Source organism: Odocoileus virginianus, chromosome 15 (assembly GCF_023699985.2).
Source record: "Odocoileus virginianus isolate 20LAN1187 ecotype Illinois chromosome 15, Ovbor_1.2, whole genome shotgun sequence".
NCBI classification, from domain to species: Eukaryota; Metazoa; Chordata; class Mammalia; order Artiodactyla; family Cervidae; genus Odocoileus; species Odocoileus virginianus.
In genome coordinates this window covers 28,838,632-28,856,154 of record NC_069688.1, presented here as the reverse complement: position 1 = coordinate 28,856,154, position 17,523 = coordinate 28,838,632, and the positions used below count along the sequence as shown (strand labels likewise).

The 17,523-nt window shown below is 38.0% G+C and overlaps 1 protein-coding gene across 2 annotated transcripts in view; it reads right to left on the bottom strand.

The window, feature by feature from the left end:
• ZC2HC1A (zinc finger C2HC-type containing 1A) overlaps nucleotides 1-17,110 on the bottom strand; it is a 49,846-nt gene extending 32,736 nt beyond the window's left edge. For both annotated transcript variants that reach the window (XM_020894107.2, XM_020894109.2), the window contains exons 1-2: nucleotides 17,002-17,110; nucleotides 1,443-1,516 (exon numbers count right to left, since the gene is read on the bottom strand). In XM_020894107.2, coding sequence (XP_020749766.2) covers nucleotides 1,443-1,516; nucleotides 17,002-17,017 — 90 coding nt within the window. In that variant the 5' untranslated portion in view covers nucleotides 17,018-17,110. The remainder of the gene's footprint in view (nucleotides 1-1,442; nucleotides 1,517-17,001) is intronic.
• Between the last annotated feature and the right edge of the window lie 413 nt (nucleotides 17,111-17,523).

The following is a 17,523-nucleotide window of genomic DNA, read 5'->3' as shown; positions in this document are numbered from 1 at the left end:
TCATTTACAGCCATTACAATGGAAGCTCTCTTAACTGATCTCAAATTAACTGGATAAGTAATAATCCTTCCCCTTAATAAAACATGTTGACTAACAACACAGTATACTCAATGCACTGTTTTCTTTTCTATTTTGATAAACAATGAACAAGTTGGAAATATTAAGCTTTATCTAGGAGAACAAGAAACAGAACTATCTGATTCCATGTTATAGAGCCACTAATATTTTCAATATAAAATCAATATTCAATTGTTTTACATACTTGTAAAACATATTTGTTTTCAGATTTCATTCTGACAAATGCAACAATTATAACTATTAAAATAAAATTTCTTAAATATTAAAAAAAAAAAAGCATGGTTAACAGGCAACTTTCTAGAAATGGCTGTCCTCATACTGAGTAGTATATATCAAAAGAATGTAGCACCTACTCCAAAAACTGATATACTGTACAAACTGATACTGATTAAATATTAAACAAATGAGCACCAAAAAAGATATCCCCCCTGTGAAAACTCAGCTTAAAAAGCTTTGAAAATGGTTGAAAAATAGTGACTCAATGACAACAAATGTTACTTAAGTTACAACAAAAGTTACTTAAGTAAGTATGAGCAAGAAAGGATTAAAAAGCTGTTAATATTTAAGAGAAGGCTATAGTCAGGTGGCCATTTTGGATCATTAATTCCCTCTCACTGCTTTAAAGAAAACCTGGAAACAGTAAGGATGTAAAATAAAATGTGACAGAACTCTAAACAGCAGATCCATACGCAAAGAAAAATCTTTATTCTAAATGAAAATATTCATAAATACCTATTTATATTTGAACCTAAAACAGAATATATAAGATATATTGTTTTTTACTTATTCTCTATTTAGCTAGATATTTTATTTTAAAGTAAGGTGTGCTTCTATTTATATTTGCATATAAATGTATTTGCATTCTAAAGAATGCATAATATATTTTAGGAACAGTTTTAATTAAAATACTTTTTCTTTGGAATATTTCAAACATACATAAGAACTGATAAAATGGTATAATTAGCTCCATTTACTGATCCCCTGCCTCAATAATTACCAACATTTTAACAATCTTATTTCATCTATCTCAAGCCCCAAATTTTTTTCCTGAGGTTTAAAGCAAATCCAAAACATCATATCCTTCTGCTTCTTTAAATATGTTATTTTTAAGAGTATTACTAAGAGTTTTTGTTTTGGTTTCATTAACAGTCCCACAAGGGAAGGAATACTTTAATACCCTAACAGAGGAGTTTTGAAGACCAATCAATCTCTGAAGCAAAGAGAATACTCTGCAAGAATGAATAGATAGAACTGGTACTCTTGAGCAAAGAACATTAGCCAGTATCTCTTTATATATCTTGCCACTGTTCTGAAGTATTAAACCACTAAAGCTCTATCAAACACCAAAGGAATAAGGTACTCACCAATGCCGCTGGAAAGAATGTTCTTCCACAAATCTTGCAAGGTAACAATTCTCCAACTTGGACACTTCCATTTTCTAGGACAGAAAAGAATGTAGTCAAAATATTCAGTGGCTCTTGTTGTGAAATGTCTACATTTTAGTCTTTACTTAATTTCATATATAAGTGGTCTGTTGCTGCTGCTGCTAAGTCACTTCCGACTTAGCACTCGTGTCCAACTCTGTGCGACCCCATGGACGGCAGCCCACCAGGCTCCTCTGTCCCTGGGATTCTCCAGGCAAGAATACTGGAGTGGGTTGCCATTTCCTTCTCCTCCAATGCATGCATGCATGCTAAGTCGCTTCAGTCGTATCCGACTCTGTGCGACCCTATGGACAGCAGCCCTCCAGGCTCCTCTGTCCACAGGATTCTCTAGGCAAGAATACTGGAGTGGGTTGCCATTTCCTTCTCCAATATAAGCGGTCAGTTCTTGTGAAAATCTCTTGTATTACTTTGAGATAAGCAACTTTACCAATTAAAATGCACAAGACTTAAAGTTATCAGTGATCAAAAGGCAAATACCAAACACAGAATTTATAATTTAAAAAGAAACAAACTAATACTGCTGAAACTGGTTTTGTTCTATTTTAACCAAATCAATTTGTCATACTCTTAATTAAATACAGGCTGTCTCTATTGTAAATTACTAAAGTTTAAAAACAAAATTTATCTGAAGATTAATATATATTACTTATCATCAAAGCATTAAAAAAATAACATTGGTGGCTAAGTGGGCTAGAGGAGATGAGTAGGAAAATCCTGAGTTTACCTCCTTCCATGAGCACAACAAAATTACAACTATTTATGGAGCAGGTATCATGAAAACCTGAAGACTAGTAGCAACAATTTTCCACAACTAAAGATAAAAGAAGGAACTATAATGAGACAGGCAGGAGAGGTGGGGACATGGTATAGTCCAGACCCATAGCCTCAGGTAGGCTACCCACCACACAAGAATAATCACAACTGCAGAGGTTCCCCCCAAGGAGCAAGGAGTCCAAGCCCCACACTGGACTCCTCAATCCAGGGAGTCCTGCAACGGGAAGATGAAACCCAAGAATGTTTAGCTTTGAAGGCTGGGGGCTAACTTTCAAGGGACAGAGAAGGCTGCAGGAAACAGAGACTCCATTGTTAAAGAACTCACACAAAATTTGCATTCTCCAAAACACAGGGCAGAAGCAGTCATTTTAAACTGTCTTGGGCAGGCACACATGCTCATCTTGGAGAGCCTCCCAGGGAGAAGCAGGCAACTGGGACTCAGTGGCAACCACATCTTAGAGCTCCCTCTACCACTAGGAATGCTAATGCCAGCAAAAAACGTTATGGAGTCCTACCTCCAGCTTATTAGTGCCAGGACTCAGCCCTGCCCACCTGTTACAGTCTGTTACAGTCCCAGGGACCCACTGGCTAGCATCTAACTGCAGGGACACAGCTTCACCCAACAGCAGGCTGACAGAGACCACCGGGTGCCTTGATTCCCCCTGCCTACCACGGACCCAGCCCTATCACCACAGAACCCAAGACCCAGCTCCACCCACCAGAGGGCTGGCACTAACTCCAGGACCTGGCCTGACCCACCAGCCAGGTGGACAGCCAGGCAGCAGCCGCTGGGCTCCCTTGGCCCCAAAGCTGCAGACCTGTGGGCTGACACCGTCTGGGAAACCGCTTCAGCCAGCCACATCAGATCCAGCCAGCTCTGCCCACCAGGGGACCAGCACGAGCCGTGGAAGCCCAGGGTACAGCCCCCGCATGCCCTGGGCCTACCGCCAGCGCAGTCAGCATCCACAAAGGCCGAGCCTAGCATCAACTGGACCAGGGACCATCAGTGCCAACTAGACCGCTCACAGCAATCAGCCCACCATATCAGACGGGCCTATGAGGCCACATGGGGGCTCTCCTGAAACATAAGGCTCTGGTGACCAGAGTAGTGAGCTGCTGGGAGGCACAGAACTTTTCCTACAAAATTCCACTCCAACAAGACCAAGCAATGTAACCAACCTACCAAATAAATAGAAATAAAAACAGCAAGTTAGGCAAAATGAGGAGACAGAGGAGTATGTTTCAAACAAAGGAGGAAGATAAAAGACGAGAAGCACTGAGGGAAGTGGAGCTAAGGAACTTACCCAGTAAAGAGTTTAACGTAACAATCACAAAAATGCTCAAAGAACTTGGGAGAAGAACAGCAAAACACAGTGAGAAGTTTCAGAAAGAGAAAACACAAAGAAGAATGAAACAGAGCTGAAGACTGCAATTAAGTGAAATAAAAAACATACTGGAAGGAATCCACAGTAGATTAAGATGATATAGAGGACTGGAACAGCAAGATGAGAGAGTAGTAGAAATCACTCAAGCTGAACAGAAAGAATTTTAAAAATCAGGCCAGTCCAAGAGACCTTTGAGACAACATCAGGCATACTAACATTTGCACTATGGGAGTTCAAAAAGAAGTGAGGTGCAAAGAACATATTAGAAGACAAAATGACTGAAAACTTTCCTAACCTGGGAAGGGAAACAGTCATCCAGGTTCAGGAGGCACAGAGAGTAGCCCCAAACAGAATCTACCCAAATGGACCACACCAAAAAACAGTGTAATTATAATGGCTAAAATTAAAGACAGAGTGTTAACAGCAGCAAGGGAAAAGTAAATAGTTACATACATGGGAACTTACATAAGATCATAAATTGACTTTTCAGTAGAAATCCTACACAACAGAAGGGAATGTCATGATACATTTAAAATGATGAAAGGAAAAAAAATCTACAACCAATACTCTACTCAGCAAAGCTATCATTCAGGCTTGAAGAAAGATAAAAAGTTTTCCAGACAAGCAGAGTTAAAAGGTTCAGTACCATGAAACTAGCTCTACAAGAAATGAAAATGGACTTCTCTAACCAAAAGGCCTCACCTAGAAATATGAAAGTTAGGGAAGGAAAAATCTCACTGGTAAAAGCAAATACACTGTAAAGGTGGCAGACCAACCACTAATAAAGCCAGTAGAAAGATTAAAAGATAGAATTAGTAATATCTTCCATAGATAAAGTAGTTAAGAAATATAAAAATCAAATGATCTAGAATATGATGTCAAAAACATTTAACATAGAAGAGGAATAAAAATGCAGGATTGTTAAAATACACTCAAAACTAAAGAGGACATCACATCAGCTTAAAATAACCACAGACAGATTGCTATTGAAACCACAAACTAAAAAATCTATGAGACACAAACACAAAACACTGAAAGGAATCTACTGCTACTGCTGCGTCTGCTGCTGCCTCGCTTCAGTCCTGTTTGACCCTGTATCTAAACTTAATACTAGAGATAAGTTATCAAATCACAAGGAAAGAGAGCCAAACAAGAAAACAAGAACAACAACAAAAACAAAACTACAAAATAAACCTGGAAACAATTTCAAAAATGTCAGTGAATACATACCTATTAACAATTAAATGTATATAGACATAGAGTGCTATAATCAAAAGACACAGGGTAGCTCAGTGGAAACAAAAACAAGACCTTATATATGCTGCTCAAGAGACTCAATCAAGATCTAAAGGAAAAGAGACTGAAAGTGAAGGGATGGACAAAGGGATTCCACACAAACAGAAATTTAGAAAAAAACCTAAGTAGCAGACTTATATCAGACAAAGCAGACTTTAAACCACTGCCTGTAACAAAAGACAAAGTAGGACTCTACCTAATAAAGAGATCAATCTAAGAAGCTGTAACAATTGTAAATATATACGCACTCAACAGATACACCTAAATGCATAAAGTAAATATTAACAAACAAATAAAAAGGAAATGGACAATAACACAATAACAGCAGGGACTTTAACACCCCACCTACATCAATGAACATATCATTCAGAGAGAAAATTCGTAAGGAAACACTGGCCTTAAACCAAATGGTCTTAACATATATAGAATATTATATCCAAAAGCATCAGAATACACCTCTTTTCAAGTGCACATGGAACATTCTCCAGGACAAACTACATAACGAGTGGTTGTTCTGTGCTAGGCCACAAAACAAGTCTCCATGAATTTATGACTGAAATCATACCAAGAAACTTCATGCTGAGACCAGGAATCAACTACAAGGGGAAAAAACTGTCCAAAAAAACACACAAATATATAGAACTAAACAACTAATGGGTCACTGAAAAAATCCCAAAGTAAAAAATATCTAGAGACAAATGAAAACAAAAAACACAATGATCCAAAATTTATAGTTGCAGCAAATGCAGTTCTATGAGGGAAGTTTATAGCAATACAAATCTATCTCAGGAAATAGGAAAAATCTCAAATAAACAACCTAATCTTACACCTAAAGGAACTAGAGAAAGAAAAACAAAACTCAAAAATTAGCAGAAAAGAAATCATAAAGAAAATAGGAGAATTAATTAAATAGAGATTAAAAATGATTTTAAAAATCAATTAAAATACAAGCTGGTTCTTTGAAAAGATTAAAAAAAAATTGATAAAACTTCAGCAAGTCTCATCAAGAAAAAAAGAGGGAGCAAATTAAAAAATTAGAAATGGAAGTGGAGAAGTTATACTTAACACCATGGAAATACAAAGGATAAGAGATTACCCTGAACAATTAAATGCCAATAAAATGGATATATGGACAAATACAATATCCCAAGACTGAATCAGTGCTCATACTGAAATCTTGTCACCTGTGACAAAATGGATGAGTCTAGAGGGTACTATGCTAAGTAAAATAAGACAAATTCTGTATACTTTCACTTACACACAGAATCTAAAAAACAAAACAAATGAACAAACTTATAAAACAAGCATAGTCATAGACACAAAGAACAAACAGATGGTTTCTGGTGGGGGGGGTGCAGGGAAGGGTGGGAAATAGGTAAGAGAAATTAAAGGATACAAACTTTCAGTTACAAAATAAATGAATCACAGGTATGAGAGGTACAGCATGGGAAATATGGTCAGCAATAATATAATATCTTGCATGATGACAGACAGTAACTAAACTTATTATGGTAATCTTTTTGAAATGTAGAGAAGCATCAAATCACTATACTCTGCCCCAGGAACATTAATAGTTTTATAGTCTTTATACTTCCCAATACTTTATACTTCCCAATAATTTTATACTTCCCAAAGAAACTCATAGAAAAAGAGATCAAATGCGTGGTTACCAGAATTGGGGTTGAAGGAAGATGGGTGAAGGTCATCAGAAAGTACAAATTTCCAGTTATAAATAAGTACTAGGGATGTAATGGACAATATGATAAAGATAATTAACAGTTCTATATTGTATATGAAAGTTAAAAGATTGGATCCTGAGAGTTTCTCACCAGAAGGAAAAAAAAAAATGTTCTTTTCCTGTTATTTTGTATCTATGTAAGATGAGAAATGTTCACTAAATTTACTGTGGTAATCATTTTATGATATATGTAAGTCAAACCATTATCCTGTATCGCTTACACAGTGCTCTATGTCAATTACATATACCAAACTGGAAGGAAAATAAGAAGAAAACAGATGCTACAATTTGGATGATGAGGCCATTCTGGGGATGGACAGTAATGATGGCTGCACAGCAATGCGAATGTACTTAATACAACTGAATCATACACTTAAAAATGGTTAAAACTGTAAATTTTATGTTATGTCTATTTTTCCACAATATAATAGTTTTAAATAAAAAAAAAAAAAGGAAGAAATAATACTGGAGATTAGTGAGGTGGCTTCCTAATATGATTAGGGAGTCTAGAATAAAAAGAATGTTGTCCCCACCAAACTCAGAAGTATTATGCTTTAAGGAAAAGATCACCTAGTTACTATGCATTATGTGAACTGTTCATTTGTTCATACACATAATATTAAGATTCACTGGACCAGCAAATTGAGATAATTGGACATTAATGTATCTGACACAGTTCATTAAACAAAGAAGTCTCTTTAACTTTCACAAAATCAAGTTATCATAATGCATCTTTCATGTACTTTCACATAACAAATTTCATCATACATACACACACTCACTGCATTCCTTGGGATCTATATAACTAAGCCAATTTGTCATTTTATTTTCTAGCTAAATACCACACCTAAATTTATTTCTATATCTGTAATTTTCATTAAAATGACAAACATAGTATCCTTACCATATTTTCTACTGAATAAATTGGGAAAGCAAAACGTCAAGGCTATATATTGTCACCATGCTTATTTAACTTATACGCACAGTACATCATGCGAAAAACCAGGCTGGATGAAGCATAAGCTGGAATTAAGATTGCTTGGAGAAATATCAATAACCTCAAATACGCATATGACACCACCCTTATGGCAGAAAGCAAAGAAAACTAAAGAGCCTCTTGATGAAAGTGAAAGAGGAGACTGAAAAAGCTGGGTTAAAACTCAACATTCAAAAAACTAAGAGCATGGCATCTGGTCCCATCACTTCATGGCAAACAGATGGGCAAACAATGGAAACAGTGACAGACTTTATTTCGGGGGATCCAAAAACACTGCAGGTGGTGATTACAGCCATGAAATTAAAAGACACTTGCTCCTTGGAAGAAAATCTATGACCAACCTAGACAGCATATTATAAAGTAGAGACATTACTTTGCCAATAAAGGTCCATCTAGTCAAAGCTATGGTTTTTCCAGTAGTCATGTATGGATGTGAGAGTTGGACCATAAAGAAAGCTGAGTGCTGAAGAACTGATGCTTTTGAACTCTGGTGTTGGAGACGACTCTTGAGATTCCCTTGGACAGCAAGGAAATCAAACCAGTCAATCATAAAGGAAATCAGTCCTGAATATTCTTTGGAAGGACTGATGCTGAAGCTGAAACTCCAATACTCTGGCCACCTGATGCAAAGAACTGACTCACTGGAAAAAAACCCTGATGCTGGGAAAGTCTGAAGACGGGAAGAGAAGGGGATGACAGAGGATAAGACAGTTGATGGCATCACCGAGTCGAAGGATGTGAGTATGAGCAAGCTCCAAGAGCTGGTAATGGACAGGGAAGCCTGGCGTGCTGCAGTCCACGGGGTCGCAAAGAGTCAGACATGACTGAGAGACTGAACTGAACTGATTTTACTGATGGTTAAAATTGTTTTATCAGAGAACCATTATCTTTTAGAAGTGACAAATAAACTCATGAAAAAAGTACAGTTATTGACTTCATATATATGTTGTTGGGCATTTATTGAGTCCACACAAAACTTATCAGGAGGATCAAAACAGACATTGGTGGGAAGACAAGCAGACGTAACAGAAGAACGCTTTGTTCTTCCATACTTCAGGTGTTCCTCTGCCCTATTTCAGTGGCAGACAGTGACTATTTGTCATTTCAGATAGAAGCCAATGCCTGTACGGTGGCAGTTAAGCTGTGAACAGTACAAAAGCATAGCTAAGCTTTGCCTGATTTGTCCTTTCTAGTACCAAAGACTAGGTTATTTAGGGAGATCAAAGCAACTTCATTTATCTGGATCACTTAATTCCATTAATTGTCCAGAAAGCTGAGGCAGTTGCTGGCAGCTGAATCCATTAGATACATGAGGATTAAAATGTCTTCATAAGGACTGTCAAAGTGATACTACATACTGCTTTCCTATTTATAGTTTTCATGTCTTCCTTTAAATTCCAAACAATGATTTAAAAATGTATCAATATAAAATGCTGAATAGTACCACATGCTACTTGCTTCAAAGTATATTTTAGTATTTCCTTGTTAAATAGATAACAAAGAAAAATCTGTTGAAAATTAACTGTTGAGAAAAATCAGTTAACACATGGAAATAATGTGAATGCCGACTTGAGTTCCTACTACCTGCCAAGCATGTACCAAGCAATAGTGACACAGGGTAGAGATATACAATCACTGCTTGATAAAGTCCACAGTCTACATGATTTACTTCTTTGGTTCTATATCTAAGAACCAAATCCTCTTCCATTTTTTTTTTAATACAAAAGTTTAAAACTTAATATAATGGCAACAAGAATATTACCATAAAATCAACCCCTGGGATTAATTCCTACAAGTCTTCAAACAAGTTCAAATTGTATTTAAAGAAAAAGAAAATTATTATCACCAAAGGCATAAAAAAGAGGAAATAGCATTAAAGAGAAAACATTTTAAATTATTTCAAAAAATGAAAAGTCATTACGTTATTCAAAATAAATATATATATATATATATAAATTTAGTTTTCTCTTTTAGAGCATAGCCCTATAATCCACAAAATATGTCACGTGTGCTGGTATCAACATCTCCTGCAAAGAATGTCTACCAAGAGGTCATGATAAGCAGCTTAGGCTTTAGAGTCACGAAGCCACAGTTAGTCCTAATGGCAATGATCTAATATCCTCTACAATAGAAAAGGCACTGGAATTTGTCTCATATTATCTAAGTCAAGTCTCAGCTCTGTCATTTTGAACTATGACTTGCTGGGCAAGATATTAAACCTCTCTACGGCTCACATTCCTCTTATATAAAATAAGGATGTTAAGATTAAATGACCTAGGAGCACCCCTTCTATCTCTAATACATCATAATAAATATAGCATATTTATTTAATAAAATCTCCCTTAAAAGTATATGGATAATAAGACACCTCCCTTACTGGTGTTATATTTAAAAAAGAAAGTTTGTCATAAATAAGAATGATGAAACCGACTGACCAACTGCAAGATGTTGAGGAAGTGACTTTCACTTGTCTTTACACAGAACTGAGAATCTGTGAGGACCTTGAGCAAAGAACATGATGTCTCTCTCCTTGTTGGAAAAGTTTTCACTAAATGAACTATAAGAAAATATATGAGTAGTCACATAGGTGGCCTCAAGTTTAACATCTGTTAAATGAAGATAACATCTGCTCAATCTACCTTAAAATTCAAGAGGATCAACTGAGATGTTATACATAAAAATGCTTCACAAGCAATAAAATAAAAATTACTACTCTCCAGGGCATGAGGCAAACTCTACTACTCTCTCCTGAGTGGCAAAAGCTAGAGAACTGGGTGACTTATAAAAATACAGTAGAGAGAGATGATAACTCACTGATGAAAGAAGCACTCAAACTGATGGACAGAACCAAGTGAGTAAGTACTTAATATTCTAAAGCAGCCACCCTCTCCTTACAAAATTTATCCTAAACACACTGTTGATTCTGTAATGACTTACTGTACTGAACAATTTCAAAATCTGCTCTGCATGATAATAAGGCTTGAAATGACATCTTTATATAATACTATTATATAGGTGATATGAAAGAATATGCTTTTATCTAAAATAGTTATGACATTCTAAAATGTATACATTTAAGAAACAGCAGGGAACATTTCCAAAAGAAGACTCATAACTTAAGAACAGTTCTGGCCTCTGTGTAACATGCCTGTCCCTTCACCACTGGTCACTTGCTTATCTGAAACCAACCTTTGGGACTGACATGTACACAGGAAACTCAGGTCAATGTTATTTGGCAGCATGGATGGGAGGGCATTATGCAGATACATGCATACATATGGTTGAGGCCGTTTGCTATCCTAAAACTATCATAACATTGTTAATCAGCGATACTCCAATATAAAAGTTTTTAAAAAAAGATCTCAATAAACCTCTCCTTTGAAGTACATGGCAGTTGTTTTACTACTTTCCCCCTCCAACCCTTTTTTAAAATCAAATTACTTCCAGGTCAATGATCTCTAATATCTTGTAAGCTATTCCTCTTTCAGCTCATCCTAGATTTCAGTATTTCACAGTCACCCTTAACCTACTCAGCACACAGCCTTCACCCTTTGTCCACTTTAGTGACCTGCACTCCAGCAAAAACAACCACTTCTAAAAGAACTCAGAAAGCTCCACCTCTGGACTCTTAAAATACACAAGTGCTCTAACTACAGAGACTTGCATTTTTCTTATAACCCATTCCTGGCTGTACTTCCATTCCTATCCTGTTTGAACTTGACTAGTCATTTCCACTACCTCTACCAATCACCCTCAAATCCTTTGCTTATGGTTAAATGTTTGGAAAATGCTAGATTAAACAAACAGGTTTTCTTAAGAGTAGAACTTCCTCAGTCTTGAGAGAGAGAGAGAGAGATTTAGTATGCTGTTATTTTCCCAACAGAAATCCTTTCTGTGCCTAAAAGTTATTTAGGACCAATATCCTGTGTAACATGTTTTTTGAAACACTGGCTTACATTTACTGACTAACTCCTCTCTACCTTTCATTCACTCCCAATCTGAAATACAGGCAAGCTTTATCAGGACTAAACACTGTATTAAAATAGACACATATGTTGAGTCAACAAGTACTTATTGAGCACCTACGATGAGACAGGAACTGTTCTAGGAATTAGGCAAACAGGAATGAAATGAGATATGAAATGGATGAAAACAGGATGAAATATGAAAATAGGATGCAAACAGGGATGAAATTAGGCAAACAAGATGAAATCAAAGACCCTGATCTTACCAAGCTTCTACTCTTTGGGGGGGGGGGGGGGGGAATCACTTTTTTTCACTACCTGACATTTTATATATTTACCTGTTTATATGGGCTTCTTTAGTTTTTCAGATGGTAAAATATTGCCTGCAATGTGGGAGACTCAGGTTCCATTCCTGGGTCAGGAAGATGCCCTGGAGAAAGGAATGGCTACCCACTCCAGTATTCTTCCCTGGAGAATCCCAAGAACTGAGGAGCCTGGCAGGCTATAGTTCATGAGGTTGCAAAGAGTCAGACACGACTGAGCTACTATCACTGTTTATAAAATGTATTGTAGTGAAAAGCACAGTGCAACGACAGAAAAACAGAACAGAGTAAGCAGAGAGAAGACAGTCATAATACTCTGCGTGTGTCTGGGAAGTAGGTACGATCAGGTAAAGTTTCTTCAATAAGGAGACAAAGACCTTAGGAAACAGAAGCAACTGATTACCATTAATCTATTAATTGTCAAATTGAAATGCCTCTTGAATCCTCACCTTACAGGACCTTCCTGTATCACGAGGCATTGCTCACCAATCCCTTCTACCTTTAAAGCCCTTTCTCTCTTGGCTTCAGTGATCTTTCTTTCTCCTAAGCCCAAGTGTTTCAGATTTCACAAGCCAGCAGGGTTGCACCTGGTTAGTACCTAGGTCTCTAAGAATACAAAGTGTGACAGGCTTTTTCCAACATACTCGGTAAATCTTCATTCTCCCCCACTTCCCTTTCTTGACAATTTTTAAGCCTTTTTAAAGAATGCCTGCCCCCTACTCTAGTTTCCTTTCCTGCTCAACCTTAAAGCATCAGTCCCCCCCAAGTTTTTTTTTCTTCATCTTGTTAAATCTAGCTTCGCTGAGCAAACATACCTATTTTCTGTCACTAATAAGCTGATAACTACTAAACTAAAAACTCCAGATAGATATTTACAGGCAGCTATAAAACTTTTCTACCAGATATGCCCCGAGTACCACACAGATACAACATTTCTAAAGCCAAAATCATTACCTCATCTTCCAAACTTGTCCTTCTCTTGGTTAAAGATAGTATTACGTCTTAGTCCAAGATACACAACTGCTTTATCCTCGATTCCTCCTCCCTCCCACATCCAGCAGTTCTATCTCATCTCTCCATCACAGAAATGTCTTCTATACCTATCTCCCCTTAATTTCTGCTGCTTTTGCCTTAGTTCAGATCTTTATCACATATACACATTTCCAGCCTCTCCCTTCTCCAACCTTTTCTGCTGCCACAGTTATCTAGTGAGATTGCCCACAACCCCTTCCAAGTCTGCTATGTTGTACCTATACTGAACCACTCTTAAGGTTCTAACACACTTCCTGGGATTTTTATCCATCCAATAAACAAGCACTAAAGGCGGCCTCCTATGTACTAGGCAGTTTGCCAAATGCTTAATATATGTTACATCATTTAATATTTAATATAGTTCAGGTAGATTGGAGTGTATTAGCTCCAAAGCTAAAAAGAAACAAAGCAAGGATCCAAGCACAGATCTGTCCAATACATTGGCTATTAAAATAATATGGCATCAAAGTCAGTACCAAAAAAAAAAAAAAAGAATCAAGATAAATTAGTAAAGATGATGAATTATCAGTTAAACCAGAGCTTAGATTAGGGAAAAACAAACAAAAACCCCTAAAGGGACAGCATGGCTTTCTTCAACTACATTAAGAGCTACATTAGAAAAGAGCAATCAAAGGTTAATCAAGTTTTAGCGGGCAGTACCCTAAGCCCTACTAATTCTAGCAGTCCAAAAAAGGACTAGGCAGGAAGATCTGTCACAATTTTTAATAATGACTTATCCACACATGAAAGGAATGACAATACATATGGATAAAACCTGCTTAGGGTTTGTCCTCTCTCCATTTGACAGATGAAAAGCTTGAAAGAGACTGAACCTTCCCAGGTCTAGAATGACTTTTATTGCCTTTAGACACACCTATAGCGCAGGGTGGTGGTTTAGTCGCTAAGTTGTGTCCAACTCTTGCAACCCCATGGACTGTAGCCTGCCAGGCTCCTCTGTCCGTGTAATTCTCCAAGCATGAATACTGCAGTGAGTAGCCATTTCCTTCCCCATGGGATCTTCCCAGCCCAGGGACTGAATCCAGGTCTCCCTCATTGCACTTGAATTCTTTACCATTTGAACCACCCTGGAAGCCCAAGAAAACCAGAGTGTGTAGCCTATACCTTCTCCAGGGATCTTCACAACCCAGGGATTGGACTGGGGTCTTCTGCATTGCAGATGGATTCTTTAACAGCTGAGTTACCAGGGAAGCCCCAAGAGTATGATAATCTTCAATAAAATTTTTCAGGAGTACATATATTTTCTGATTTCACAATCAAGTTTAGTTTGCTGCTGCTGCTAAGTCACTTCAATCGTGCTAACTGGCTTCAATTAAAAACATGGGTTTAATTCCTTTTAATTTAATGGCAAGCAGTACTATATTTACTCAATTATTATGGTAAAGAATCCTTCTGCAATGCAGGAGAGGGGTTTGATCCCTGGGTCGGGAAGATCCCCTGGAGAAGGGAATGGCAATCCACTCCATTATTCTTGCCTGAAGAAATTCTTAGACAGAGGTGCCTGGCAGGTTACAGTCCTTGGGGTCGCAAAGAGACAGACATGTCTGAGCAACTAACCACACAAGCACACATGGTATGTATTAAGCAAATTCTCAAAGATTTTCTACTGAATACTGCAATATGAGGTTCATTAGACACCTTTGATATGCTGGATTTTAATTTTCAATAAGGGAAAACTCTATCATCACTGTACCAATTTACCACTGTGTATTAAATGAAGTCACAGAGGAATAAATTAATGAATTATTAATTAATGAATTAATGAATTAATTCCTCATTAAGACTCAAATTTCATCTTTATAAAGTGAGACCTAACAAGGGCTAATTTTTTAAAAGATGGAGGAGAAAAAGAAAGGCACTAATTTCAACAAAACTGAGAGCTTTTATTTTATTAAAATAAAAAAATTCATTACCTTTTGAAATTACCAATATTCAACTGTTTTGCTCTAGAAAAAGAATAATTTCATATATTGTAACCTAATTCATTACAATTAACACACCATAACATTGTTAATGGTAGCAACTTAATTTTGTTTAAAAAAAAATTAAACGCATAAAGAAGTACTGTTTAACATGAAACATCACAAGTTGGGCCCCTAAAACATACCCATGATAACATAACATATTACATACTAATATGTATTAATATGTAACATATTACAGCAGAATTCATGTTTTTCTTCACCCATGTAATTGAGTATTATAATAGGTTTTCATTGTATTTTAAGAGCATTAATGGTAAGATTTCAAAAGTAATGTCAGCACTGCTAAAACATAAGATTCACTAAAATGTAGGCTCAATGAGAAGAGCGCTTTGACTTTTGATTTTTTCTCGCATCCCCAGGACCTCTCATGGACAAAGTCATTTATCTAACAAATATTTATTGAATACCTACTTTGTATCAGACATTGTTTTAGATGCTTAGCATAAATAAATGAAAAGTCAGATGAAGATCTTTGCCTCAATTACAAATGCTAAATAAAATAATAGAAAAATAAAGCTTCAGAAAAACCGTTCTAAAGCACTGTATGTGTATTAAAATAACTTCATAAGAAATCCAGAACCCAAGATCCTATGCTAAAATACCACCATATGTTTGAAAATTCATTAAAAATAATAATAATAAGATGTCTCTAGGAGTTCTCTAAACAAAAACACCTTGAGTAAGGAATACCATTACAATCCCTACTTCATGGAAACTTCGAGTGATCTGCCTAAAATAAATTAAATAAGTAAAGAACAAGAACTTCATTTGTTATAGTACACTGCAGCTGCACACAAACAGAAAATCATCACAGGTGTCGATTATCTATCATCCTCAAGGTGGTTAGTATGAGAGCGTCACCTAGGAGCAAAAGCATGAAATAATATCATACTCATTACTGTATTTGCTTTTTGGTGAGACTAGGTCACTGCAGAAAGTTAACAGTTATTACTTTTCTTTTCATAACACAACCTAAAATAATTTACTCTCCAGCATGCAACAATACACAGGGCTCAATGACTCTGTTTATTAATTCCATCTGAATCTATGTAAATTAAGAGGAGGAAAAAAAGCTAAATCATTGCAACAGGATCCCTCAGTTCTGTTAGGGTTATTCTTCATCAGAAGGATTAAGCACAATTTGAAAAGGAATCTTGAAACCGCTATTGCTAATGCTATTTTCTTCTTTTCCTTTGTTGTCTTTAAGCAAATGCTGTATCACACAGGATAACATAGGTAAGGAGAACCGGGAAGTGAAAGAACAGGGAACAAAGCAAAATCTGGAGTCCTGGTACAACACAAAGATAAACTCAAAGATAAAGAATCAATGTCGGCTTTTCCTTAGAGAGTCCTCGTGAATAAACCCTTAAACCCTTCTGTTAACCTATTGTCCCGGCTCTAAAACTGGCCCGTGACATTTCCTCGAGAGATGCTCTCGGCACCCCTCCCATAAAAGATGCTGCAGAAATGGAAAAACGGTTACCTAGGGAAACCAAGGAAAGTGGCCAAGGAAAGTATCAGCAGCTCAAGGCTGGAGACACACCCCGGGGCTCCTGCAAAGGCTGGCGGTGGGGAGGCGGCAGACATGAATGGAGAGTCCACTTTGCAAGGAAAATAAAATTTGGCCAGAGGCTGTTATTACCAATAGGACACTCAGGGAGTCAGGCAGACCAGAAAATGGTAAGAAGGAATTTGCAGGCGTTTACCAGAGGGCAGATCAGGCTTGTGGGGGTAGGGCGGAGGAGCGCCTCAGGTATAAACCGTCTGAGGAGGGGTAGCCTAAGGATCATCAGCTCGACCGCGTCGGGGGCTGCAGAGAGCCGGATCATCCCGGCCTCCGAAGGAGCGGCGGGGTCCACCACTATGAAACCTGCCCTCGCCTCCCGGGTACCGAGGTCCAGGGCAGACCCTTCCCCCCGCCACCCCACCCCCAGGCGCCCCGCCCACATCCTTTCATCTCCTCACCTTCCAGTCCCTCCATTGCGCCAACGCTTCTGGATCTGCCGAACTCCTTGAGCTGCACCCGCCACAGCCGCCACCGCCCAGCTCCGGCTGTAGCAACCCGGCCGCGCCTCCCACCTGCTAATATTCCGAGCTCCCATTGGCCCGGCGCGGGAGGGGCGGGGGCTACGAGGGGGCGGGGACTCTAGGTGGCCCGCCTCCTGCAGCCGCTGCGCGGGGGCCGCCCAGCTCCGCGGTTCAGCGGCTCTCTGGGTGAGTGCACCGTGTTGGATTGCCTCTTGCCGCCCAATGGCGGCCTTTGTTCGACTCTCGCCTTGTTTTTCTTACGCCTTAGCCTTTTGTTTAGAATATCTCAGCACCTCAGGGTTCCCGTCAGCAGTCCCTCAATGAAGTGCAGTTCTGAATTGCCATCTGTCCCTCTCTGAGGACTTGAAGCAAACACGCAAACAGACCCCACGTCCTACACACTCTTGAGCAGCACCCTCTCCATTCCCCGCTATGGAGTCACACTTCACCGGAGTCTAT